This window comes from Mauremys mutica, chromosome 1, assembly GCF_020497125.1.
Source record: "Mauremys mutica isolate MM-2020 ecotype Southern chromosome 1, ASM2049712v1, whole genome shotgun sequence".
NCBI classification, from domain to species: Eukaryota; Metazoa; Chordata; order Testudines; family Geoemydidae; genus Mauremys; species Mauremys mutica.
This window is the reverse complement of record NC_059072.1, coordinates 366940931-366968714: the sequence shown is the minus strand read 5'-3', so window position 1 is coordinate 366968714 and position 27784 is coordinate 366940931. Positions and strand designations below refer to the sequence as shown.

General features: G+C 46.0%; 2 protein-coding genes across 2 annotated transcripts; one reads left to right on the top strand and one right to left on the bottom strand.

The window, feature by feature from the left end:
• The first annotated feature begins 8705 nt into the window (after positions 1–8705).
• LOC123350366 (olfactory receptor 52R1-like) lies at positions 8706–9653 on the top strand. The gene has a single exon (XM_044988917.1). It carries the CDS (start codon positions 8706–8708, stop codon positions 9651–9653), a length of 948 nt encoding a protein of 315 aa, XP_044844852.1.
• A 3838-nt stretch (positions 9654–13491) lies between these two features.
• LOC123350373 (olfactory receptor 52K2-like) lies at positions 13492–14433 on the bottom strand. The gene has a single exon (XM_044988928.1). The coding sequence runs from the start codon at positions 14431–14433 to the stop codon at positions 13492–13494; it is 942 nt and encodes a 313-aa protein (XP_044844863.1).
• Between the last annotated feature and the right edge of the window lie 13351 nt (positions 14434–27784).

Below are 27784 nucleotides of genomic sequence, written 5' to 3'. Positions count from 1 at the left end.
ACACGAAATCATTATTAGTAATGTATTCAGATAACACCACATTTGGGGGAGCAGCAAGTAATGAAGAGGACAGGTCACTGATACAGACTGATCTCATCGCTTGGTAAACTAGGCACCAGCAAATATTCTGTGTTTTAATATAACCAAATGTAAATTGGGTGTTATGGGGAATAATCAGCTGAAGAGTGAGCTCCCAGTACAACACTGTGGCCAAAAGGACAAATGCAGTCCTTGAATGCATACACAGGGGAATCCCGAGCTGGCATACAGAGGTTATTTTACCTCTGTATTTGGCACTGCTGTGACCACTGCTGGAATCCCGTGTCCATTTCTGGAGTCCACAATTCAGGAAGGAGGTTGATAAGTTGGAGAGGGTTCCGAGAAAAGCCACAAGAATGATTAAATGATTAGAAAACATGTCTTTTATGATAGACTCAATGAGCTCAATCTATTTAGCTTAACAAAGAGAAGGTTAAGGGGGGACTAGATTACAGTTTATAAGCACCTACCTGGGGAACAAATATTTAACAATGGGCTCTTGAGTCTAGCAGAAAAAGGTAATGGCTGGAAGTTTAAGCTAGACAAATTCTGGTTGGAAATAAAGTGTACATATTTAACAGTGAGGGCATTTAACCACTGGAATACTTTGCTAAGGATTGTGGTGGATTCTCCATCACTGACCATTTTGAATTCAAGATTGGATGTTTTCCTAAAATATCTGACCCAAAAATATTTTGGAGAAATTCTCTGGCCTGTGTTAAGGAGCTCAGACTAGATGATTACAATGGTCTTTTCTGGCTTTGGGATCTATGAATTCAGGAAACACATTTTCACAAGGGATCACTGAGTCCAGGAGATTAGTAGGTGATTCCTATGTTCCTGTGATACTGTCCTTTATAAGAAAAAAAAACCCACCACTCTCCCTGTCAATGAAGTATCAGAGGGGTAGCCGTGTTAGTCTGGGTCTGTAAAAGCAGCAAAGAATCCTTTGGCACCTTATAGACTAACAGACGTTTTGCAGCATGAGCTTTCGTGGGTGAATACCCTCTTCGTCGGATGCAAATACTAGAAGTATTCACCCACGAAAGCTCATGCTGCAAAACGTCTATTAGTCTAAGGTGCCACAGGATTCTTTCCTGTCAATGAATAAGACCTATATTAAAAAATCCTATTATTTATGTAGGACCTTTGTATTATATTTGACTGCAGTTAGCAGAGTACAGTAACATGCACCTTTTGACATCACTACGAGGAATACCGTAAAGACAAATAGACAAGTTCGACAGAACCCATCCAAGAAATGCTGCTCCCCAGAGCTATGATCCCATTGTCAAAGATGCTAGTGCAAATGGAGCTCTGGATCCATCCAACAGAAAGGGAGAAAACTAAAATTCACTTCAGTGTCCTTTTATTTCTTCTCTCGTATTTTAAAGGAGTCGGTGTTAGTGTCTCATTCGCAGACGGGGGAGGGTTTTTGTTTCCTGACACCATTCACCTCCGTGTGTATATTTAGGCTCCCTATTTAGCTGTGTCAGTGGCCCAGAGAAACAGACCCCAGCTGATGAGGAACCTCCATGGGGACACCCACCAGCTGTATATAAAGCTATTCCCACTCTCCAACCCCTGCAGCTGGGAGAGTCCTGCTATTGGAGCTGGGTTCATCCTTCCCTGAGCGGATGAGCTGAATTCACATTGTCTTACTGCTGGGGGGATTGCTGGTGAGTCAGGGGTCTTGGGAAAACTGACTTCTTCATGGCGGAGTCTCTTCAGCCGTTACACCAGGGGAGAAGGGTGGCTTACAGGAGCATGTACGGGAAAGATCACCCTGTGCAGTGCGGAGAGGGGTTCACTCACATGGCAGCTCACAGCTCTGAGCATACAAAGCCCTGATGCTCGGTGGTCTCTGGAAGCGTGTGGGTTAAGGGCTGTGTTTGCTAATACGTAGATGTTAGGCTTAGTATACAACACTTTACTGGGTATTATGCACACAGCATTAGTGTTGGGAAGATGTTAACTCAGCGCTCTTCCCACAATTCTGTCCACCCATGTCGAGTGCCCCACTACACTTTGCGTAGCGGTGACAGTTTTGGCATTAGAAAACAGGAGGCTGTCAAGGGTTCAATGTCTAGGGTTGGCAGAATTCAGATTTTATTTTTTTATCATTTTGAAGGTTAATCTCTTTGTTTTTAAGCATTTTTAATTACTTTATCAATTTATATTTCCATAACTATTTTGCATTTTTAAAAAATGTTTATTGATTTAAATTTTCACAGTTGCCAGAAACTGCGAGGGGTGTGTGTGTGTGTGTCAGATAATCAATAAGTAACGCCAGCAGACATTGAGATTCAAGAACTTAAAGTTGTATAACTTAAAATGTATAGCCAGGCTACTCGAGACCATATGAACGTTTGATTTAAGACTCTTCACTTTGTATATTTTGACATTTGATGTTAACAATTTGTGGTTTGATTATCATCAATGGAACTATTTGTCATCAATTTGTGCCTGTGAGTGATGGTTCTCAGGACATCCAGGACTGTGAGTCACCTTATTAGCCCTTGCCTCAGTGAGAGGGAATCTCTCTTGTGGGGGCTGATAATCAGCTCCCTGACACTCAAGCACTCTCCTCTGTGCCAGCCCTGACTCTGCATTGCAGGTTAATAGGAGCACCCCAGTCCCCAAGTCCCTTTGAATCAGTCCCCTGTGATAAACATCTCTGACACTGGCTAGTCACAGACATCCCCTGAAGAGCAGTGTCCCCTGTTTATCAGTCTTATCTTAAACCACCGCTCCTGTGTTACACACGGCACTTGAGATCTTTAGTAATAAAAACAAAAATCGGTTTATTTAAGAAAGAATAAAGATTTAACCAGAAACAGGAAAAAGTGATGGAAACAAATGGTCACATTGCAAAAGAAAATCATAAAATACAAACCTAGGTCTACATTTATCCTTTCCTATCCTACACAACCTTTCCTATCTAACAAAGTGGATTCTTCCCCCCACCGACTCGCCACCTCCCAAGTTCAGTCTGTTGCAGAGCTGGCTGGTTTCACAAGATCCAGGATCCAAATGTTCATGAAAAGACTCCCACTCTGCAAAGCATTTCCTCGGTGGATGGATACAGCGTGCTTCTCCGTCTTTGTGCTAAACTGAAAACAGCCTTTTGTTTCTAGTCACAGGCAGGGTGAACCCCTGTCTGGCTCTCAATTATTATTTTTTTTCCTTTAAGTGGTTTTGATTATTTGTGATTGCCTCTGATGGTTTTACATTGAAAGTCCTAGTGTTTGTACAAGGCTAAAGAATTGAACCTTGCATTGCATCACCAGTCAAACAGGGTGAGGTGACAGCTCTCCCTTGCCTGAATGAACCATCATTGAGACACATTACTGTATCTCCTTAGTCCTGAACTGTCTGCCAATCTTGATACCTTTCCTATAAATTTAGCTGAAACATGTACTGCATTCTCATTGTCATTGTTGATGATGATCTTGACCCGTTCGTAAAATGCTCGGAGATCTGCTGGTGAAAAGTGCCATCTAGGAGCTAGGTAGTTGTTGTTGTTCTTCTTCTTCTTCTTCTTCTTATTATTATTTCCTATAGTTACTGATGCGCCTCAAAGGGCTCTACTCTCAGAAGAATTTTCTGAAAATTAGATCCAACCAAGGAGTCTAAAGTTGGTCACCATGAAATGAATCCCTTTCAGAATTCTGGGTTACACATGTTAAGACATGAAGGGACCAGTATGATAATCTATTCCAGTATAACACAGTTCCTAGAATTCCATCCAGTGATTCCTGCCTCCCACCCGGTACCTGGTGAGTGGATGCCTCTTTCTAAAAGATACACTCTAGTTCAACCTTGATTTAAGGGTTTGAATACACTGCATCCCTCAGTAAGTTGTTTCAATGGTCAATTACCCTCATTAAAAATATGCACCTTATTTCCCGATTGTCTTGGTTCAGCTTCCAGTCACTGGATCTTGTATGTCTTTGTCTGCTAGATGAAAGACCCTCTCACATAAGGGATCGTCTCCACAGGGAAGGAATTCCATTTTGTGACCAAGTCAATTGAATCGAAACAGATTGATAGTGAGATAGCTCTGACAATAAAGCCTGCTTTTCATCCCTGGAATCATTCTTGTAGCTCTTCCATGGTCTTTTGCTGAAGGCCCTGGACCATGGGCATATCACTTTATCTCTCTGTACCTCAGTTCTCCATCTGTAAAATGGGGAAAACCACATTTCTCTCTCTCTCAGGAATGCTTTGTTGAGATATTAATTAACAACCAGGAGATGCAAAGACATTACAGCGATAGGGGCTATATAAATAACTTCATAGATTACATACCTATTGTTGTTCCACTAGGTCAAAAATAACATGGACAAAAGAACAAAAGACTAGCTAGGCTGGCTCAGACCAAGGGTCCGTCTAGCCCAGTATCCTGTCTGCCTATATGGCCAATGCCAGGTGCTTCAGAGGGAATGAACAGAACAGGGAATAATAAAGTGATCCATCCCATGTCATCCAGTCTCAGCTTCTGTCAGTCAGATATTTGGGGACACCCAGTGCATGGGTTCAAGTTCCTGACCATCTTAGCTAATAGCCATTGATGGACCTATCCTCCGGGTACTTATCTAGTTTTTTTTTAACCCTGTTATGTGTAACCCCCAAGGAGATGACCTAGATTCCTGGGGCTCTGTCTGCTGGCAGCTCAGGGAGAGGGGCTGTCCCTGGTAGGGAGTGGGAGCCAAGGCAGACTCATAGTCTGTCCGGCAACCAATAGGGAGTGAGTTGCTCTTCCCAGGGACCTCTGGAGAGGGGAGAAGCCATTTTGGAGTCAGTCTGGAGCCAGCCAGGGCAAGGGCAGGACTGGCTGTGTGGGGAGCTGGGGAGTCCCAGGCCTGCATGCAGGGTTCCCCCTGAGAACTGGCCTCTAGGGACCTGACAGCAGATCTCTCAGCTGGGCTTTTCCTTCCCCACTGATGACTCCCCGTTTGTAGAGTTTTGCTGGGAACTTCCTCAGCCAGGCTGGGTTCGCCCTCCAGCTCCCTAGGAGAGACCAGTCCCCACTTGGTCAGCGCTGCTTTGGCTACTAGTCCAGGGCTGCTGCCTGCTGGGCGTGTGTCTGGACGCTGGGCTGGAAGATGACAGTTTGGATGTTAGTATAGTTGTGTAATCTGCACCTTGAGCCCTGCACCCCTTTGTGGTGAGGGGAAACCCTGGGACTGACGCAGCCTGACTCCTGCCTGAGGAGGATCCCAGCCAGCAGAGACCAGCCCCTCTGCAGGGACTGAGGAGTCCAGAGTCAGCTCTGACCCTGAGGATCATTCATGGATTTTGTGAGGGCACCAGCTTTTAGTTAGTCAGTCAGGGAACTTGTTTTGGGGACCCCCTACTCCCTGAACTGTGTCCACAAGCCAGGGAGTGAGGGCTTGGGGATTTTATAACCTGCTGCATATTAAACCTGTGGAGGGATTTGCCACCTCCCACTTGTGAGTCCTCGAGGCTGTACTGAACCCAGTCAGCCACACGGCTAAACCACGGCAGAGAAGAATGTTGTGGTCATAGGTCATCAAGGGCCCCAACAAAGTACGTGTCCCAACGGGACACTCATCTTACATTTGCTACGTCAAGTCACGTGACTGGGGAAAGTCACGGATTTTATCAGCGTGGGCACTGGTGACCCTAAGAATAGTGTTTTATCCTATTATGTTATATTTGTCTCGTGTTCAGTATAATAATTGTGATGAATATATTGAATGTGTTTGTGTTATTTCCTGGAAGTCTCCAACTATCTGGCAAGTAAGTGGGGATTCCTCTGTAGGTAGAATTTTCCTCCAAAGCTGCCCTGGTGACCCTGCCAGGAAGGAGCGAGGGGAGTGGAGGCACCACCAAATAAATCTATAGGAAAAAATAAAGAAGATACACCCTGCTGAGTGGGTGGTGGGATCCAGAAGAACCCAGACCTGTCCATCAGAACCTTTCAGCAGATTGGCATTAAAGGAGGGAACCGGGTGGAGAGGGGGCACGACATATAATTTTGGCCTTCACAGCATCCCCTCACAATGGGGAGGGATAGCTCAGTGGTTTGAGCATTGGCTTGCTAAACCCAGGGTTGTGAATTCAATCCTTAAGGAGGCCACTTAGGGATCTTGGGCAAAATTTGGTCCTGCTAGTGAAGGCAGGGGGCTGGACTCAATGAGCTTCCAAGGTCCCTTCCAGTTCTAGGAGATTGGTATATCTCCAATTATAACTGAAAATAGAGTTTTCTTATTTTCCTGGTCTGGGTCCATTTCCATGCAGGAGATGGGAAGTATTGAAGTAACTAGAACTAGGAGCACTGTGATGGAATTAAGACAAGGAAAATGTAAGCTGAACTGCAGGAAGAGTTTCCTGACAGTGAGCTCCCTAGGCTGTGAAATTGACTTCCTGGGGAACAAACTGGTGGAGGCTCCATCAGCTGAGTTATTGAAAACTAAACTATACAAGTCATATGAAAATATGGCAGAGGGAACAAGTGTGCACCGGCCAAGGGACATGGACAGGTGGGGGACACTACCTATTCATAGATCACATGGCCAGAAAGGACAACTGTGAACATCTAGTCTGACCTGCTGTATAAGACAGCCCACAGAAATTCCCTGAGCTAATTCCTATTGGAACCACACACACCCCATCCCCCCCAAAAAAGAGAGAGAGAAAATAAAACACTGATGATAGCAGCATAAGAACATAAGAACGGCCGTACCGGGTCAGACCAAAGGTCCATCCAGCCCAGTATCTGTCTACCGACAGTGGCCAATGCCAAGTGCCCCAGAGGGAGTGAACCTAACAGGGAATGATCAAGTGATCTCTCTCCTGCCATCCATCTCCATCCTCTGATGAACAGAGGTTAGGGACACCATTCTTACCCATCCTGGCTAATAGCCATTTATGGACTTAACCTCCGTGAATTTATCCAGTTCTCTTTTAAACCTTGTGATAGTCCTAGACATAGTGTCTAAGTGCCAGCACCTGAAGGCTTTTTCCATCTTTGTCAAAATGAACAAGCAGCTTGGTTGAGATGCGGCATGATCTAGGGGCTAGGGTATGGGACTGGAGACCCAGGCTCTATTCCTGGCTCTTTCACTAGCCTGCTCTGTGAACTTGGGCAAGTCCTCGCTCGGTGCCTGTTTCTCCTCCCACCTCGTGTCTGTCTTTGCTATTTAAACTGCAAGCTCTTCAAGTCAGGGACTGGACAGTGCCCTAGCACAATGGGGTCTAATCTCCGGTGGGGCTTCTATCCGTGACAGCAGGACACAAATAACTCAGTGTAGCAGGGTGGATCCCTGCTCCGGGCTTTAAGGGGTTTAAAAGCGGCTTGGCAGGGCTTGAGAGCTGCTGCTCTCAAAGCTGGGCTGATTGGGGAAGTAGCCGCAGCTGGGCCACACCCCAATCAGGCCACAGCTGGCCCCTATAAAAGGCTGTGAGCCAGGAGCCCAGTCACTCTCTCTCTGTTTCTAGAGGGAGATGGGCCTGGCTGCACGGACCTAGACAAGGTACCTAGGGTGAAGCAGGGCTGGGGAAAGGCTGAGGAGCTGGGGAAGCTCCAGCCTAGAAAACCCCAGGCTGCGGCCTAGCACAGGGCAAAAGGTACTGGGGGTTGCAGGAGGCAACCTAGGGGTAGGCCAAGGCAGCAGGTCCAAACCCCCTTTGCCGATGATGAGTGCTGGCTACTGCAGTCTGCCCCAGTGTACGGGGGCTAGATAGAGACTGGGCAGTAGCCACTACTGAGGCGAAGTGGGGATAGTGGGGTGGGGGTTCCCCTGGGAAGGGGAAACCCAGTTAAAGGTTAAAGGGGCACCATGTTCCTGGGAGGGACACGGGGCCAGTAGTAAACAGGTGGATATCCGGCCTGCAGAAGGCGCTCCAGGGCTGGAAAGAGCTAATTCCCCAGAGTCACCAGCAGGAGGCGCCACAGGGGTGAGTCGACCCATTACACTCAGCTTGTAAAGAAAATTCACCCGCCACTGTTACAATAAACCACAGGAAAAAGATTACAGCCCACACTGATGTGAGACTCACTAATCAGCTCTGAATCCAAATGTCTATGACTAGCCCCATTCTCCTGAGGCTTCTGGGGGTTTAATCCTCTTTTCTCCAGCTGGGGCTGCCTTTTGCTAAAAGGCTGCACCTGTGTCTCCAATGAGGTTTGGCTAATGTGGCTCATACATTCATTAGTAGCCCAACACCCATGTTAGGTTTTTTTTTCTCAACACAGGTTTATGCTTTTGTCTTTTTGTCCTTTTCTTTACCTAGTGTTCTGGGATGAATCAAAAGGGAGAGACAGAATACTGCACTGATTGACAAAGAACAAAGTTAAAAAGTCAGAGGGCGCTACTCCCCGTAACACTGCACTGTTCTCACAGAAAGCCAGAAGAGGAAAGGGAACCGAATGTCAAAGGGGAGAAACAAATAAACCAAAAAACCTCAGTCTCCTGGAGAGACAGACTGAGCTGCTGCAATGTCTAACTCCAGTGATTCTCTGCGAGCTGCTGTCCTGGGACCGGAGCTGATATTTTGAACAGAGGAACTTGATCTGATGTTCAGTAACTCACTTGCACCCCTGTTTCCCAGGAACTGAATCAGCCCTCATGGGTTCTTTGCTGCCTGTTTAGAGGGTCAAAGCTCTCCCAGCTCAGACAGGAGAAGAACAGCAAGTCATGTCATCTCTGAACACCAGCAACCGCTCCCACCCTGCTGCCTTCCTCCTTGTTGGCATCCCAGGACTGCAGGAGGCCCAGTTCTGGATCGCCTTCCCTTTCTGCATCATGTATGTCATTGCTGTGCTGGGAAATGTCATTGTTCTCTGTGTTATAAAGACAGAGCCAAGCCTGCATGAGCCCATGTACCTCTTCCTGGCCATGCTGGCTGTCACCGACCTGCTTCTGTCCACGTCCACCCTGCCCAAAATGCTGAGCATCTTCTGGCTGGGCTCCAGGGAGATCGGGTTCCATGCCTGCCTCACCCAGATGTTCTTTGTGCATGCCTTCTCGTCGGTGGAGTCAGGCGTCCTCATGGCCATGGCCTTGGATCGCTACGTGGCCATCTGCTGCCCCCTCCGGCACTCCAGCATCCTGTCCATCCCAGCCATAGTGACAATGGGAAGCCTGGTGCTGGCACGTGGAGTCCTTCTGGTGAGCCCCTTCTCCCTCCTTGTCAGCAGGCTGCCCTTCTGCCAGCGCTGCCTCATCTCCCACTCATACTGCGAGCACATGGCAGTCGTGAAGCTGGTGTGTGGGGATGCTACAGTCAGTATCATTTATGGCCTGTTTGTGGCTTTTATGGTGGTCGGGATCGACTTGTTTATCATCTCTGTGTCCTATGCTATGATCCTCCGGGCTATACTCAGACTCCCATACATGGACACCCGTCTCAAGGCCTTCAGCACCTGTGCATCTCACTTTTGTGTCATCCTTGTGTTTTACATCCCTGGACTCTTCACGTTCCTCACCCACCGCTTTGGTCACAATGTCCCCCACCATGTCCACATCCTGGTGGCCAATCTCTACCTGCTGGTGCCCCCCATGTTAAACCCTATTGTGTATGGAGTGCAGACTAAACAGATCCGGGAGAGGGTGCTCGGTATCTTCCAGCAGAGAGGAATCTGAGCAGTGTGTGCCTGTCTAATTTAATCCATGAATATAAAACATTCATCGCCATGGCCCCTGACCCATTCATGATCTGCCATCACTCACAGTGGTATCTGATCATAGAGATGGGGATCTCTGTGGATCTCCGTAACCCATCACTCTCAATGGTTTATATCAGCTTTTAGCAATTGTTTGTTGTACAACAAAAATAACGTGGGAAAAAATCACCTGGTCACAGGTGGGTCGCAAACAACTGTGTCTAGTAAATATACCCTGAAGTTCAAGGCTCAGGTATAAACTGGCTGGTTTCTGGTGCTCTGAAATGTAGAACACATTGAGCTCTGTTACAGCATTCCCAAACAATTCAAAGGGATACTGCTCTCATCCTATACACTAGTTATTAATGTCTGGTATCCATTACAGAGCTGCATAGCTCCATATATAGACTGCAAACCATCCAAAACAAAAACAATAGTCTCATCTCTGAATAGGTCCCAGCTTAATTCACACACTATTCCTGAAATAGACGGCAACACTATTGTGAATAATGGACTGTAGGTCGTGTGCAGCTCTACTTGGTGGAGGAATGAGCCCAAGAAACTCAGACACACATGGGGCTCCTGTGAGGGGAAAGGGCCTGAGATAGTTAGGCACTGGCCTGGACCATATGAGGGGATCTGCACCAAAAGACACTGACACACGCCTTGACACTGTGAGGGGAACGCACTAGACAGACGCAGACCCTGTAAGGGAATGGGGCTGAGAGAGATGCAGACATGAACCCCTCTGTGAGGAAAACAGGGCAAATGGACGTAGACATGCCTGGCCTCTGTGCATGGAAGGGGCAGAAAGACACAGACACACCACAGCTCCTGAGAGAGGAATGGGGCAGAGAGATACAGGCACATATCCGGTCCCTGTGAGGGGAAAAGGGCTGAAAGACAGACACACGCCCGGGGAGCGGAATAGAGCCAAGAGACACAGACATACGCCTGGCCCCTCTATGAGGGGAATGGGGCAAAAAGATGCAAACCCATGCCTGGGCCCTGTCAGAGGAATGAGGCCATGAGATGCAGACACATGGATGGCCCATGTGTGGAAAACAGTGTGTAGAGACACCGACACATGGCCAGGCTCTCTGAGGGGTTTGGGGCTGGCAGAGGCAGACACATGTGTGACGGGTTCGGTCACAGACACCCCCTTAAGACTGTCACCTGATGTGCTGAAATGACCTCTGAGCCCATTTTCCCTGCCAGCCTGGGACTCCAGAACCCTGTCTTGTTAAGCCAAACACACTAGCCTGCTACAACACAGAGCCAGGGTCTGGGGCGTGTCCCCAAAGCTGCATGTCTAAACTGAAAACAGCTCAGCAAGGTACCTGACCCCAGCACTCTCATACCCAGACCCAAGGGGGTCTAAATCTCAGAAAAATATGCCTTTTATAGAGCTTATACATGGTAAATTCATAAGCGTTCACCCTCTTTATCCCTGAAAGAGACAGATGCACAAACAGTTTGCCCCCACAGGTAACAATTACTTACACTGGGTTTATTAATAAAAAAGTGATGTTATTAAGTATAGAAAGTATGATTTAAGTGGTTTTAAGTAATCACAGGCAGAACAAAGTAAGTCATTAAGAAAAATAAAACAAACAAGCAAGGCTAAGCTTAGTACACTAACAAACTGGTTATATTTAATATCTCACCCACAAAGATGTTCCATTAAGCTTCTTTCACAGACTAGACGCCTTCCTAGTCTGGGCCCAATCCTTCCGCTAGTTCAGTCTTTCTTAGTTCCAGCAGACATCTTAGGTGGTAAACCGGGAATTTCCTCACAACTGGCAGCGTCTTCTGTCCTGCTTCACCCCCATATATAGATTTGGCAAAAGGCAGGAGTTCTTTGTCTCAGTTTGACCCCCTCCCCAGTTTCTCATGGAAAAGGACAAGGTTTAAGATGGATTCCAGGAGCAGGTGACATGGTGACATGTCCCTGCAAGACACTAGTCTCCATTCTTTATGCTCTGGCCCACACATCCACAGGAAGGTTAAGCTTTACTGTCTGTTAATGTGCAATTAAGCCCTGTCTGGCTTCCCCACTGAAGACCCTGAAGCGTAAGCAGAGGGTCTGACCCAAAGTCTTGAACATAAAATAGAGATACATAAGACAATATTCCTAACTTCCTCTGCAAAAATGATACATGCATGCAAATAGAATAATCATATCCATGAAATGATAGCCTTTCTAAGGACATGTTACATGAGATATTTCACATAAAGTGTATTCCAGTTATGTCATATTTATATTCATAAGCATATTTTCATAATACATATGGAGTGCAATGTCACACCATGCTTGGTCATTGTGAGCAGAATGGGTACTAGAGATGCAATTATGTGGCTGGCCAATTCCTGCCCCATAGGAGCAGCAATGGGATTCCAGACACACTATAAGATCCAGGTACAGAGGTGCTGGAACACAGTCACCAGCAGGTGCCTGGCCCCTAGCAGGGAGGTGGGGCTGAGAGAGGAAGGCACAGCAAACATCCTTAAGAGAGGATGGCAGAGAGGAGAGGAGATGGGCATGGTCCCCTCCCTAGTAGTGGGTCCTGTAATGCAATGCTGCTAAACTGTACGACAGTGTGGAGCTACTCAGTGTCCTCCAGGAAAGCCTCTTGTTGCCAGCCCTATTGTCCTCTGTGCACAATCCATAGAGACACCCCCCCACACACACACATTCATTTACAATGGCCAGTCATTAGGTCTCTGCCAACTCCTAGTCATAGTCTTCTTCCCAAAGCTTTTTGCTGTAGAGAGATCCCCTCCTACCTCTTTCCAGGCCTCCCCTACTGTCCACACTGAGATAGTCAGTGAAGTTCTTTCTGGCCTGGGATCCTGGGAGAGATTCTGAGAGGGGAGAGGGGCAGCCGGCTGGGCATGGGAGGGAGGGTGGCAGAGGGGACAGGGGCAGCTGGCTAGGCCTATGGGGGCATGTGGCCTGTGGGATAGGGGCAGATAGCTGGGTGTGAGAGTATGTGTGGCTGGGCGAGAGGGGAAGCTGGATAGGCCTGAGAGGGCATGTGGCGGGGGGGAGAGTGGCAATTGCCTGGACGTGAGAGGATTCATGGAGGGTGGGGGGAGATGCAGTTGGCTGGGCACGAGAGGGTACACGGGACGAGATGCAGCTGGCTGAACATGAGTTTGCCATGTGGTAGATCGGGGGCCTGGTTTGTGGTTAAGGCTCTGGACCAGGGCTCAGAACTGGGTTCACTGACTCAGGCCGGGCTCCTATCTATTCCAGTTGCATCTGTATGACAGTGACCAGGTCAGGTGCAAGACACTCGCAAAGGTGGTTAACCTTTTCCCAGAGGACATTTCTTCCTTGCCCCCAATCAGAGAGGTTGGCTGGTGCCCTGAAGCAATTGCTGGCATTGTCTTAGACTCCCTGTGTGATCTTGGGCTGCCTAGGACTCATCCATCACCTGTGATGTGGGGTGACCACAACCTTGCCTTGCCCATGATTGGTCCAGCTTGTCTGTCCACATTGAATCTCATGGGGCAGGGATGGTTTCTAGCTGTATGTCTTACAGCCCCTTGCACAATGAGGCTCTGATCTCGCTGGGTCGGGTGGCAATGACAACCGATAACGATGTTCTAGACCAGTGAGTAACATGTTCCAGAGCAGGAAAAAATTAAAACGGTGCTGTACTGCAGACCCAGAGAAGCGTGTTTATTAGCCCCACTGCTCAGGTGGGTTTCCGCATGACGGGGTGACTGAGCCATCTGGATCCCTGGCCCTGCCGGCCCTGACGTTGCCTGCATGGACCTTGCTCCCCAGCTGCTGACGGGTCCCATGGGCTTCAGGCTGGTTTGATGCCCAGAAGGTGGAGCACCCTTTCCCGGATCCCTGGGGTTCTCACCCCGTAGATGATGGGGTTCATCATGGGAGGCAAGAGAAGGTAAATGTTGGCGATGAGGATGTGAACATGAGGAGCCACATGGCCGAAGCGATGGGAGAAGTAGGTGAAGGTTGTTGGGGTGTAAAAAAACAGTATTGTGATGACATGGGCACTGCACGTGCCGAGGGACTTGTGCCGCGCCGCCTTGGAGGGGAGGCTGAAGACAGCCCTCAGGATCAGGATGTAGGACAGGACAATGAGGATAAAATCTGATGCCCCGGTGAAAAACGCTACAGCCAGGCTATAGGCACTCATGACCGTAGTGTCCGCACAGGCCAGGTTCACCAGCGCCATGAACTCACAATAGGTGTGAGAAATGACATTGGTCCTGCAGTATGGAAGCCGTTTCAACAGGAATGGGTGAGGGACAAATAAAATGGCCCCCCTCATCACAATGACCAGGCCTATCTTGGCTACGACCTGATTGGTGAGGATGTGTGAGTGTCTCAGCGGGTTACAGATAGCGACATAGCGATCGAAGGCCATGGCCAGCATAAACCCGGACTCCATGCAAGAAACTGAGTGGATCAAATAAATCTGGGCCAGGCAGGCATTGGTGTGAATGGCCCGGTCCCTGAACCAGAAAATGCAGAGGGTTTTGGGCAAGGTGGTGGTGGAGACGACGAGGTCGGCGAGCGCCAGCATGGAAAGGAAAAGGTACATGGGCTCATGGAGGCTCGGCTCAGTCTTGATAACAGCCAGGAGGAGGCCGTTCCCCAGGAGGGACAGAATGTAGACGGAGCAGAAGGGGATGGAGATCCAGACGTGTGCCGCCTCCAGCCCCGGGATGCCGAGGAGGATGAAGGTGGAGGGGTAGGGCATGGTCCAGTTGGAAGCTGCCATGGTGGGGCTGGTTGGGTCTGTTCAGTTCCACGGCACGGCTGCTCCCTGCCCCTGTAAATAACTATTAAAACAATCATTAACCGTCTGATGGGAACATGCTCAGGTGGTGTTTTGTCACCATTAGTTCTTCACCTGTCCTGTGCTAATGCCACATGAAGAGTGAGTCACAAATAACCTATTCCTGGCTCCTGCGCTGCAGCCATTCCACCCTCATTACAGAGGCTTTTAGTGATAAGAGAGGACTCTGCAGCAGTTCAAAGCCCTGTTTCTTTTTCTCTACACTTCTCTCATTAGATGCACTATGAACTGTCCACGAAAATCCTGCCTGAAAATAGACTCTTCAGGCTCAATCCTGAGCTTGTGTAAATGGGTGTAGAGCCATTAGAGTTGTACCCATTTACACCTGCTGGAGATCTGGCCCATTGCGGCCAGCTGAGAGGCCTCATTCGAGCTGTTTTTACTAATTGTGCATTGCTTCCTGAATACCTGCAGTAGGGGAGGGGATGGAAAGTGATGTGAGAATTACTGTTCATGTGGGAAATGGGTTTGGATGTCTCAGCCCTGACTCTTCAGGGACTAATTAATCACTTTGAGGGAATCTCAGGAAAGAGGATGGGGTGGATTGTGCGCAGGACATAGAGGCAGGTTCTGTTGGTTAGAGATGAGGCCTACTGGAGTGGTGTCAAGGATTGTAGATTGGTGCCACAAAGCTTTCTGCAGGGCTGTCAAGCCGGCATGAATTAGAATCATAGAAGATCAGGGGTGGAAGAGAGCTCAGGAGTCTCATCTAGGCAAACCCCCTGCTCAAAGCAGGATCAACCCCAACTAAATCATCCCAGCCAGGGCTTTGTCAAGCTGGGCCTTAAAAACCTCTAAGGAAGGATATTCCACCACCTCCCTAGGGAACCCATTCCAGTGCTTCACCTCACTTCTAGTGAAGAAGTGTCTCCTAATGTCCAACCCAGACCTCTTCCACTGCAACTTGAGACCATTACTCCTTGTTCTGTCACCTGCCACCACTGAGAACAGCTGAGCTCCACCCTCTTTGGAATCACCTTTCAGTTAGTTGAAAGCAGCTATCAAATCCCCCCTCTTCTCTTCTGCAGACTAAATAAGCCCAGTTTCCTCAGCTCAGTCACTCCTCATAAGTCATGTGTCGAAGCCCCCTAATCATTTTTTGTTTCCCTCCCCTGGATTCTCTGCAGTTTGTCCATTGTTCGCTCTAGCAATAAATTCACCTGAGAAGAGTACAATCTTCAGCTGGACTGATTCTGTTGTGTCTAATGTCTCTTTTTGCAGGATTCACAATTAGAGCAAAGCTGCCATTCTGGAGTGCTGGGAGACTCAGGGCTGAGCCCTGCATATTCCTGGGAGAGATGTGTCCATTCTCATGGCCCTGCCTTTTGGAGGAAGTTCACAGAAGGTTCATACCAGAGGTCTGACCTGGGAGCCTCTGATCCCAGGAGTCCCAGGGACATTCATAGAATATCAAGGTTGGAAAGGACCTCAGGATGTCATCTAGTCCAACCCCCTGCTCAAAGCAGGACCAATCCCCAGACAGATTTTTGCCCCAGATCCCTAAATGCACCCCCCCGCCCCGCCCCGCCCCAGGATTGAACTCACAACCCTGGGTTTAGCATTGACGGGAGCTTTGCACAAAAAAGCACCCAAAAGATTGGGACCAAAAGATTACATGATGAGAATGGAGGGCACGCTTGCCAGCTTCTCCTCCAGTGACATTCTCACTCCTCCATCTAGTGTCGGTGGATTTGTCAGCAATGCAGCTGGAGATGTCACTCCGAACTCTGATAGAGACAGTGTGCTAAACACAGCAGGGTAGCCATGATGGTGCGGGGGCTAGGTTCAATCCCTTTGGAACTCCAAGCTGTGTTTTTGGGAGGCTGGCCTGTTCCATGGCTTGTGCTGCGGCAGCTACACTTCTACTTGTAATGAGCGAGCTGGGTCAGAGCTGGTGTGGGTACATCTGCACGAGTTGGGATTTACACCTCCAGACACAGCCTGGCTTCTTTTTAAGGAACCCTTTTGGTAAATTTACTCCACGCCATCAGTAGTAACCATGCCAGCATTCACAGCTCAGCCTACAATGAAGGAGCCATGAGCGGAGTTTTGCCGACTATCCAAGTGCAATGTACTAGTTGCTTTGTGCATGCTAGGAAAACTTCCACCAGCTCCTAGCCTGGATTTTCTAGGGTCACTGGGTGCAAAGTCGATATCGGAGCTTGTGCAAACATGGGGTTGCACTGGTTAAATGTTGGGTGCAATTTTAAACTCATTCAGTTAAATTGGTACAAAAGAATTTGTACACTGACAATAACCTTCCAGCAAAATTCTACCTTAAGCTAGGTACAAGCAGGTGCTGTTGGATCCAGTGGGAGCTAGATGGGAGACACCTTGTGATGCAGAATCAGACCTTGACAAAGAACAGCATAGTCACATACTATCAACCCACCAATGCTGCCTGGAATAGACAGGGGTCTCTGCCACAGAGAGGACAGCTGGGAAACCTACAGGAGCTCTGTTACCCAGGGTTGTCAAAGCCCCCAGTGAGGTCATTTTCACTATTTCACTTCCGGCGCTGTGAAGAATGAATCAACGGGAACTCAGAGATTCGGTTTGATCAAGGAGTAATGCAAGTCATTATGCCCTTGTCTAATACTTCTCTTAATTACATGTAAGCGCACAACAGGTTTAGAACATCCCAGAGATTCACCTATATTCTTGGACAGTATTTAGTAATCAGAGACATGCCAGTGCTGGCCAAACACCTCTCCGTTGCGTATAAAGATATCAGGAAACCATCTCTCCCAGGATGGCTCCTGAGGACTGTTACCAAATACCCTTTCTTATTTATTTTTTTAACTAACTTTTATAAAACATATAGGTCATAATGTCCCTTATTAAGTTATTACTTTTTAAAATTTTGAATAAACGTTTATTATTAGTGGCATCTAGACTTAAGGATGTTTGTTCATTTATTTATTTTTGTTATTTTCAGTTATTTACATTTTTTCATACTGATTAGAAAAACTGCCGGTACTTATGACCTTGCTTCTGAAAACCTGTCCCGAAATCAACCCATAACTATTTGGTGTTCTATTTTAACTCATCATGGCTGTGTGCACATAGTATGGCTGCAGTTAGCTAGATCACATTCTGGGGTATACACAACTTTTAAATCTAAGGTAACATCCCCCTTTTAAAGGCCACATATTTTAAATATTGAGGCCTTCTCATATATATGAGTTCAGTGAGTTTCTCTTGAAAGTCCATCGTTAGGCTCAAGGCTCTCTACCAAGACTGAGCTGGAATTTTCTCGCTGGCACTTTTCGATTTCACTCCTGACTTTGCCTCATTAAAGACCAGACTTCAGCTACTTATGTTCGGGAATTGTGTGTAAAGCCAAACTGAACATAACCAATGCCATCCCAACAATGTGCCCCTCCCACTGTGTTCCGGATCTCTGCTAACCCTTTTAATTACTGGTTAATTTTGTTAGCAGTGTGGTGAACGGTAACCATGACAGCGAAGTGGGTATTCACCCACGAAAGCTCATGCTCCAGTATGTCTGCTAGTCTATAATGTGCCACAGAACTCTGCTGCTTTTACAGATCCAGACTAACACGGCTACCCCTCTGATACTAGTAACCATGACATTACATGTCTCCTGCCTAGCAACTTGAAAAAAATATACCGTATATATATACGAATGATCAAATAACATTTTAATAGCAATTACATTTATTTGAATAGGTAAAGACATTTCATTGGAGTATAAGATGTATTTTACTTTTAATTGGTTGATTTTTTAATTTAGGCACTTGATATTCAAAATTACATTTTTAATGGCTTCAATTGTCCCAAAGCACTTATTTTGGGGGGATTCTGGGTTATATTATACACATAATGAATTATGAGCACAGGACACTCACTTTTAAGGCATACACAATTATTACCCACATAAGCAACTACAGATTCATTTTCAAATGGAGTAATAACAAAATGACATTCTTAAGGACTTTTTAACATCTATTTTGTGGTTGCAAAGCATTTTTGGTAAGTTTATATTCAAATACAGATGTTTTAAAGCAGGCTCTTAATTTTACTGTTTTTATGTTTGGGGTCTATTTTATGGACCATAGCATATGATTTCTGGATTCTATTACTGTTGGATGAATATTAAAGCCTAGAGCTATAATAGGATAAACTTATTTTATATTTGCCTTAGACATTAATAAAACAAGTGGAGTGTTTTAAAAAAAGAAACTTCTGATTATAAGTAAAATGTATTATTTTTACCAGGATTGCAATTTTTTAAAATTTGGGTGGAATTTTTAAAAGCAATTTCTCTAGTTGATCGGGGGAGGGTGCAGTGTAAAGTAAAAAAAAAAAATCTTCTTTGTCTATATTACAAGCCACTGGCTGGTGGTCAAATATGAGCAGGGATGTGGAACAGCTTTTAAGTAACTGTCTGCCCTGTGCAGCTAATAATCCTGATTCCAAAATCGTCAAAGGACCTCTAAGGCACAAGAGAATTGAAGGACCTTGGGCCCATTTACAGACTAATTACATTGGACTTTTGCCAAGAACAGCCAGAGGTAATCAGTATTGTTTAGTAATTGTTGATTTGTTTACAAAATGGATTAAAGCAATTCCCACCCGAAAAAATAAGAGTCCAAATAGCAGGCTCGGTGCTGATTTAGCAGGTAATAACTAGCTGGGGAATCCCCCCCCCCCACTTCAGATCACAGTCCTCAGTTTATCAGGGACATCACCAAAGGAATCTGTCAAGCACTAGAACTTTAGCAGAGACTGCACATAGCAGGGCACCCTCAAAGTTCAGGCCAAATAGAAAAATTTAACAACACTCCTAAAACTGCTCTAAAAAAAAGTAGTGAACCAGCAGGGTAATGACTGGGATCAGCAGTTGCCATTTAGTTTTATGGCCATAAAGGGTTCTGTGGTCCCCCATGGAGTTATCCCATTCAAGGCAATGAATGGAAGAGACGTTTTCCTTCCAGAACAATGGTGGGTAGATGGGACACCACATAATAACCTGCAACCTCAAGTCTTACAGACCAAGGGATGCAGCAGCTCTTAAAAGTTGTTGCTAGTACTTCTAGGCCTGGGGCCGAAGCCATTAAGCTCTCAGCTTTGCCCACCTCCCCTTGCACAGAGTGGTGGGGCTCAGGATTTGCTCCCCACAACCGGGACAGTGGGGTCTGGGTGGGCTCAGGCTTCAGTCCCTCCTCTGGGGGTTGTGAAGTAATTTCTGTTTGCCAGGAAGGGATCACAGCGCAATGAAGTTTGAGAACCCCTGGGCTAGACTTAAGGTTGTTGATTTACAGGGCTTTTTTTTTTAATTAGTTATTTACTTTTTTATATTAATTAGCAAAAATCCTAGTACTTATCACCTCACTTCTGAAAGCCTGTTTCCAGATTAACCCTTAACTAAATGCTATTCGTTTTGGTGGAATGCACATAATATGGTTGCAATTTCCCCAGACCCTGAGCCTGCCCGTCTCTGAGCTTCCCTGACCGGGGACAACCTGTGAGATCCCCCCTCCCCGTCTCAACTCTGTGCTTCCTCTGGGCTATTATGTGGGGCAGGTGCCGCTAATCATGGCCATTTCTGGGCTCCAAAGCTCTGCACTCACCCAGCTCCTGCTCAGCAGAGAGGGGCTGCCCGGGCCAGCGGGAGACATCCGGATAGTCTCTGTGAAGTGCCGGAGGAGCGCTGGGCAGGGAGGTTTATAGCCATCGCTGTGGGATCCCAGCAGGGTTTCTGCCTCACCTGAGCAGCCGCAGCACCACAAAGACTGTGAGACTGACAAACAGTTCCCTGTTCTTCCCCCTGCCTGGGTGTCTGGTGCCCCAAGGGAGCTGGGGGGGCCATGTGCCAGGGAAAAGCAGAGACAATGGGGAAAACTCATAATTATAAAACAAATTAAAAGCCATGCAGGGTCCGTCCAGTGTCATGAACTCTAGGAGCCCGTTCAAGTGATGGATGTTCTTGGAGTCATTCATAGATTTGGCTAGAAGGATATCGCTGGCTGAGGGTTGGTTGCAGAAATCACAACTCTTGATAGTTGCTGCAAATTTGAGTGGCATTGCGACCCTATAGGCCAGGTCACAATGCCACTCACTCTCACTGGATCGGATCACCTCCGCCTGCAGATGTGGGCCATGCCCCCCAAGAAGCAGCATGGCTCCTGTGTGACCTTGAGCATTTCACAGTGCGTGGCTCCTCCAGACCTGTTGGCTTTTCCCCAACCTTTAGTTGAAAAAATCCTCCATAAGCTTTTTAATTTTACATGCCTGTGAGCTCATCCCTTCTGTATGGGTCACTCATTCTCCAAAAGGTTCCCCAGTTCTTATTAAACCTAAACCCCTCCTACTTACATCATTGTCTCATTCCCAGATTGAGACCCAGCAGCTCTGCCTGTCTTACTTGTCCTGAGCATAGAACTGGAAGCGTTTCAGAGAATGATTCTATGGAGGTTCTGAAATTTAATCTCTTACCTAGCAGCCTAAATTTGGACTCCAGGACTCGAGGACCTCTCGCTTATCTTTCCTTATGTCATTGGTACCTACCTGTACCACAACAACTGGCTCCTCCTCAGAACTACCTGTAAGGCTATTTAGATGTTTTGTGAGGTCCACTACCTTCTAACCAAGCAGGCAATTCACCATGTGGTTCTTCTGGTTATGATAAACCCAAATATCTATATTTCTAGTAATGGGAATCCCCACTACTGTTGCTTGTCTCTTCCTAATAACTGGGGTCCCAGCCCCCAGAGTGCAGTAGGATATCATGACATCATCTAGAAAGTGGGTACCAACTATGGGATTGTTTCTCTGCTATCAGTAAAGTTCAGTATGTATCAGCCTGTTAGATGTCTCTGAATCCTTCTGTTTTTCTACTTAGATAACTTGAATGTGTAACAACTTGGTCATCTGGCTGTTGCACCAACTGTCTCTGGTCATTTTGGAATCTTTGCATCTTCTTCTTCTTGTTCTCCATCTGCCATTTTTGCTCTGTTGGTTGTGCCTTCTGAGGAGCAAACAGTAGATGTTGATGGTTTGTGTTGGACTCTTCATTGTCAGTCTCTATTAGAGATGATTTGGGCTCTGAAATATTTTTCTTTACCACAGCTGGAGTTGCCCATCCTTTTTCTTCATCCACTTTCACAGAAACACAGTCAACAGGTTCTAGTCTCAGCAGTTTTTGAGTGACATGTGTGGTAAAAGTGTTTATAAGCTCGGTTTTGCCTTTTTATCTGATCTGGGGACTCTTCGTGTCTGGCCACTTTGGAGTGGAATTTCCTGGAACATGGGGAAGTTCTGGAAGACTGAAAGAAAGCTGGTGCTTGGCCAATATTTAAAAATGGTCAATTAGATTGTGACCCTAGCCCTATAGTCTTCACAGAATTATATTTATGATATCAATATGGCATAACTAAGATGTGTTTTATGCAACCTGGGTCATTTGAGGTATCATTGGAAACATTATGATTCAGTGAATAAGATTATCCTATTTGTATGCATGTATCATTTTTGTATCTCAAGTAAGGAATATGGCCTATGTATGTAAACTAAACTAAACAGTAACAAGTCATCAGGACCAGATGGTATTCACCCAGTAGTTCTGAAGGAACTCAAATGTGAAAGTGCACAAGTACTAACTTAGTCTGTAACCTATTATTTAGATCAGCTTCTGTACCAAATGACTGAAGGATAGCTAATGTGATGCCAATTTTTTTAAAGGGGATCCAGAGGTGATCCCGGCAATTACAGGCTAGAAGCTTGACTTCAGTACTGGGGAAACTGGTTGAAATTATAGTAAAGAACAAAATTATCAGACACATAGATGAATATAATTTGTTGGGGAGGAGTCAACATGGTTTTTCTAAAGTGAAATCATGCCTCACCAATCAAGTAGAATTTTTGGCAGGGTCAACAAACATGTGGACAGTGGGGATTCAATGGATTTACTTAGATTTTCAGAAAGTCATTGACAAGGTCCCTCAACAAAGGCTCTTAATCAAAGTTAGCTGTCATGAGATAAGAGGGAAGGTCCTCTCATAGATTGGTAACTGGTTAAAGAACAGGAAACAAAGGGAAAGAATAAAGTGTCAGTTTTCAGAATAGAGGGAGGTAAATAGAGGTGTCCCCCAAGGCTCTCTACTGAGCCCAGTCCTACTCAATATATTCATAAATAATGTGGATAAAAGGAAAAACAGTGAGGCTGCAAAATTTCAAAGGATACAAAATTGATCAAGATAGATAAATCTCAGGCACATTGCAAAGATCTACAAAAAGGATCTCTCAAAAGAGGGTGACTGGGCAACAAAATGGAAGATGAAATTCAATGTTGATAAATGCAAAGTAATGACCAATGAAAACCATAATCCCAAATATACATATAAAATGATAGGGTCTAAATTGGCTGTTACCTCTCAAGAAAGAGATCTTGGAGACATTGTGTTTTACAGAAGTTCAACTTAAATGTATACCCCAATTTAAAAAACATAGTACGAGAACCAAAAAGAAAGCCACTGTGGTTAAATAAGAAAGTAAAAGAAGCAGTGAGAGGCAAAAAGGCACCCTTTAAAAATTGGTAGATAAATCCTAGTGAGGAAAATAGAAAAGAACATAAACTCTTGCAAATTAAGTGTAAAAATATAATTAGACAAGCCAAAACAGAAGTTGAAGAAGAGCTAGCCAAAGACTCGAAAAGTAATAGCAATTTTTTTTTAAATACATCAGAAGCAGAAAGCCTGGTAAACAATCAGTGGGGCCACTGGACAATCGAGATGCTAAAGGAGCACTCAAAGACAATAAGGCCATTGCGGAGAAACTAAATGAGTTCTTTGCATCGGTCTTCACTGTTGAGGATGCAGCAAAGAATCCTGTGGCACCTTATAGACTAACAGACATTTTGCAGCATGAGCTTTCGTGGGTGAATACCCACTTCTTCGGATGCAAGTGGGTATTGCATCCGAAGAAGTGGGTATTCACCCACGAAAGCTCATGCTGCAAAACGTCTGTAAGTCTATAAGGTGCCACAGGATTCTTTGCTGCTTTTACAGAACCAGACTAACACAGCTGCCCCTCTGATACTTTTGAGGATGTGAAGGAGATTTCCAAACCTGAACAATTCTTTTTGGGTGACAGATCTGTCCCAAATTGAGGTGTCAGTCTGTCGAGATCTTCATAGTATTGTTCCTTTGAGTTGTCAGAGCATGTTAGAGTGGGTGCATATGCACTGATGATGGTGGCATGACGTTTGGCATTTAGTGGGAAGCCTAGTTTCAGCAATCTTTCATTGATAGCCACTGGAAGGTCTGGGAGTTGATGCATCAATGAGGTTTTTATTGCCAGACCAACTCCACGTATTCTGTCCTCTGTCTCAGTCTTACCCTTCCAGAAGAAGGTGTAACCACTTCCTGGTTCGCTCAAGGAACCTTCCCCAGGCAATTTTGTTTCACTTAATGCCACTATATCGATGTTGTAGTGGGCTAGTTCTCGAGCAATGAGAGCTGTGCTTCTCTCAGGTCTTGCAACAGCTTCTCGATCCATGAGGGTACGAACATTCCATACACCAATGGTAAGTTTCCTCAAATTTTTCTTTTGGTTTCGGCCGCAGGTTGGGTTAAATTGCCAGCCGCGGCTTGCTGGCCAGTTGTTGTAGGGCAGGCAATTTTTAGGCCACCTTTTCTAGGCCCCTCCCTTACTAGGGTGAGCAGTGCTGTCCTGAAGAGGGCTGCTCAGACGCCTGGGATGCTGCCGGGCAACTCTGCTGCCCCAGGTACAGAGCCGGACGACCACCTATCTACAGGCCGCCTGCATGCAGGATTGGGACTACGGCTCCCAGTGGTAACCTCCACCTGTCGCTTTGCCCCTCCCCCATCGCCACAGGACTTGGGTGGTATGATGATGTTTGATGACTTGCACAGCACCTGTGCGTGAAAGCTTTTTAAGTGGTAGAGCCGTTGCACGGGAGGAATCCCACTCTCTCGACCTTAGAAGCCAGACACCAATGGTACGAAAAATCGTCACGACTGGTAACTTCTTTGGCTGCAGTGGATGGCCTGATGTCTTTCGTGCCTCGTCAAGCCCTTTGCTGTCCACAAAGCATTGCAGAACCGCCTTCTTGGCCGCTGGATCTTAGTGATCTCTTTCGCCCAGTCCGCCGGAGCTGACGTCGCATGCGGGTAGGCATATCCCTAATTCACTGAAGGTTTGAGTACCATCAGTTACACTCACCTGGTTTAGCCGGCCTGTCGAAGCCGTTGCCCGGGCTATGGCCACTCCGCATGCTGCAGCTACTTGCCACAAGTGAGAGCTGAGTGACAGGTGGGGACCAAAGTGGACGGACCACCCCCGAAGGGGTACGACAAGTCCCCCCATCAGAGGTACTACCCCTCCCTGGTCACCCCATACACCCTTTAATGTTGATAAATGCAAAGTAATGCACATTGGAATGATGGGGTCTAAATTTGCTGTTACCACTCAAGAAAGAGATCTTGAAGTCATTGTGGATAGTTCTCTGAAATCATCCACTCACTGTGAAGCGGCAGTCAAAAAAGCAAACAGAATGTTGGGGATCATCAAGAAAAGAATAGATAACAAGACAGATATTGCCTCTATATATATCCATGGTATGCCCATACCTTGAATACTGCGTGCAGATGTGGTCGCCCCATCTCAAAAAAGATATATTGGAATGGAAAAGGTTCAGAAAAGGGCAACAAAAATGATTAGGGGTATAGAACATCTTCCGTAGGAGGAGAGATTAATAAGACTGGGACTTTTCAGCTTGGAAAAGAGGTGACTAAGGAGTGATATGATAGAGTTCTATAAAATCATGAGTGGTATAGAGAAAGTAAATTAGGAAGTGTTATTTACTCCTTCTCATAATACAAGAACAAGGGGCCACCAAATTAAATTAATAGGTAGCAGGTTTAAAATAAACACAAAGTATTTTTCACGCAACGCACCATCAACCTCTGTAACTCCTTGCCAGAGGGTATTGTGAAGGTCAATACCATAATGGCGTTCAAAAGGGAGCTAGATAGATTCATGGAAGATAGGTCCATGAATGGCTACTAGACAGGATTGGCAAAAATGATGTCCCTAGCCTCTGTTTGCCAGAAGCTGGGATTGGGTGACAGAGCATGGATCACTTGATGATAACCTGTCTGTTCATTCTCTTTGGGGCACTTGCCATTGGCCACTGTCAGAGGACAGGATATTGGGCTAAACGGACCTTTGGTCTGACCCAATATGGCAGTTCTTATGTTCTTATGTTCTTCATTATCCTGTTCATTCCCTCTGGGGCACTTGACATTGGCCACTGTGAGAGGACAGGATTCTGGGCTAGATGGACCTTTTGTCTGACCCACTATGGTTGTTCTTATATTCTTATGTTCTTATTAGTTACAAAAGTGTTTGAACCAGGACAACACCCACCAGACAAAATGCAATCAGTCTGGTTGGTTAGTCAATAAACTCAAGTTGCAATGCGGGAGGTTTAGATTGGATATTAAGAAACACTATTTCACTAGGAGGGTGATGAAGCACTGGAATGGGTTCCCTAGGGAGGTGGTGAATCACCATTCTGAGAGGTTTTTAAGGCCTGGTTTGACAAAGCCTTGGCTGGAATGATTTAGTTGGTGTTGGTCCTCCATTGAGCAGAGGATTGGACTAGATGACTTCCTGAGGTCTCTTCCAACCCTGATATTCTATGATTCTATGATTAGGAGGACAATAAGTCTTTGAAAATGTTAATCTCCCTCCTGCCTGAGAAGTGTCCTGGGATGCTGCTCTGACACTGTAGGGTGAGATGATCATGTCACCGGGTACTGGATACCATCTTGGACTTTTAGTGTTTTTGCACTAAGAGGGGCTGGGGTCAAAATGGGAAAAAAGGATTCCCACCTATCTAAGGCTGGGGAGTGAGTTAATCTTGGTTCATTCTTCACTGAATCCCACCCAGAATGACACTTGGAAACATCTAAGAAACAAAGGGAAAGGGAAAGAGAGGGAAGTACTGAACCCGGGCTGGGGTTAGTGTCTGGCTGTGAAAGATATACCTGGAATTTTAAGCTGCAAACAAGAGCAGCTTGTCTTCAAGAAATTCTGCAATCTGCCTAAAGCAACATTTAGAGAGAAAAATTACTATTTCTAGCCAATGTGTTTACTGCATTAAGTCTAGTTTGAGTGTTTGCTTTATTTGCTCAGTAATCTGCTTTAATCTGTTTGATATTACTTATAATCACTTAAAATCTACTTTTTGTAGTTAATAAACTTGGGTTTTTTTTGTTTACTCTATAACCAATTTGTGTAATTCTTAACTGGGAGTGGGCAAAAATCTGTGCATATGACCACATTGAGGGAGGGAGCTAATTTCATTAGTTGACGCTATATAGTCTTCTGTGCAACACAAGACAATAAATACATGTTTGGGTTTACACTCCAGAGGAGGCATGCAAATGAGTGCTGGCCAGTCCCCAAGCTGAGTCTTCCCACACAGAGCTGGTCTCAGCGTCCATGTTCCTTTGCAACTGGGTGTCTCCCTACCTGTGTGTGCTACAGGAGGATTGAGGGCCTGGTACAGTAGGACAGGGTTGGGGAGCCCAGGCAGGCAGAACGGGTGGGCTTAATGGGAACCCAGGACACCAGGTGGCAACCTGTCACAGGAATGACCTAGGTAATTATAGGGATGAGATTTCAAGTTTGGTGGATAAAGATAATGATGCTGATGTAATATTTTTAAACTTCTATGAGGCATTTGACTTGGTACTGCATTATATTTTGCTTAAAACATAGAAAATATAAAATTAACATGGCCCACATTAAATGGAATAAAAAGCTAACTAATAGATCCCAAAATATAACTGTTAATGGGGAATCATCATCAAGGGGTGTATTTCCAGTGGGGTCCCAGAGGACTCAGTTCTTGGCCCTATGCTATATAACATTTTCACCAATGACCTGAAAGAAAACATAAAATCATTATTAGGAATGGTTTCAGATAACACACAAATGGTGAGAGTGGCAAATAATGAAGAGGACAGGTCACTGATACAGACTGATCCCATTGCTTTATAAACTGGGTGCAAGCAAACACTATGTGTTTTAATATAGCTAAATGTAAATGCATGTATCTAGGGTCAAAGAATGCAGGTCATGCTTATAGGATGGGGGATTCTATCCTGGGAAAAAGTGACTCTGCAAAAGAACAGGAGTACTTGTGGCACCTTAGAGACTAACAAATTTATTTCAGCATGAGCTTTCGTGAGCTACAGCTCACTTCTTCGGACGCATA

Excerpts from the sequence above, each read along its gene's own strand:
- LOC123350366 (XM_044988917.1), top strand. The coding sequence starts at position 8,706 with ATGTCATCTCTGAACACCAGCAACCGCTCCCACCCTGCTGCCTTCCTC.
- LOC123350373 (XM_044988928.1), bottom strand. The coding sequence starts at position 14,433 with ATGGCAGCTTCCAACTGGACCATGCCCTACCCCTCCACCTTCATCCTC.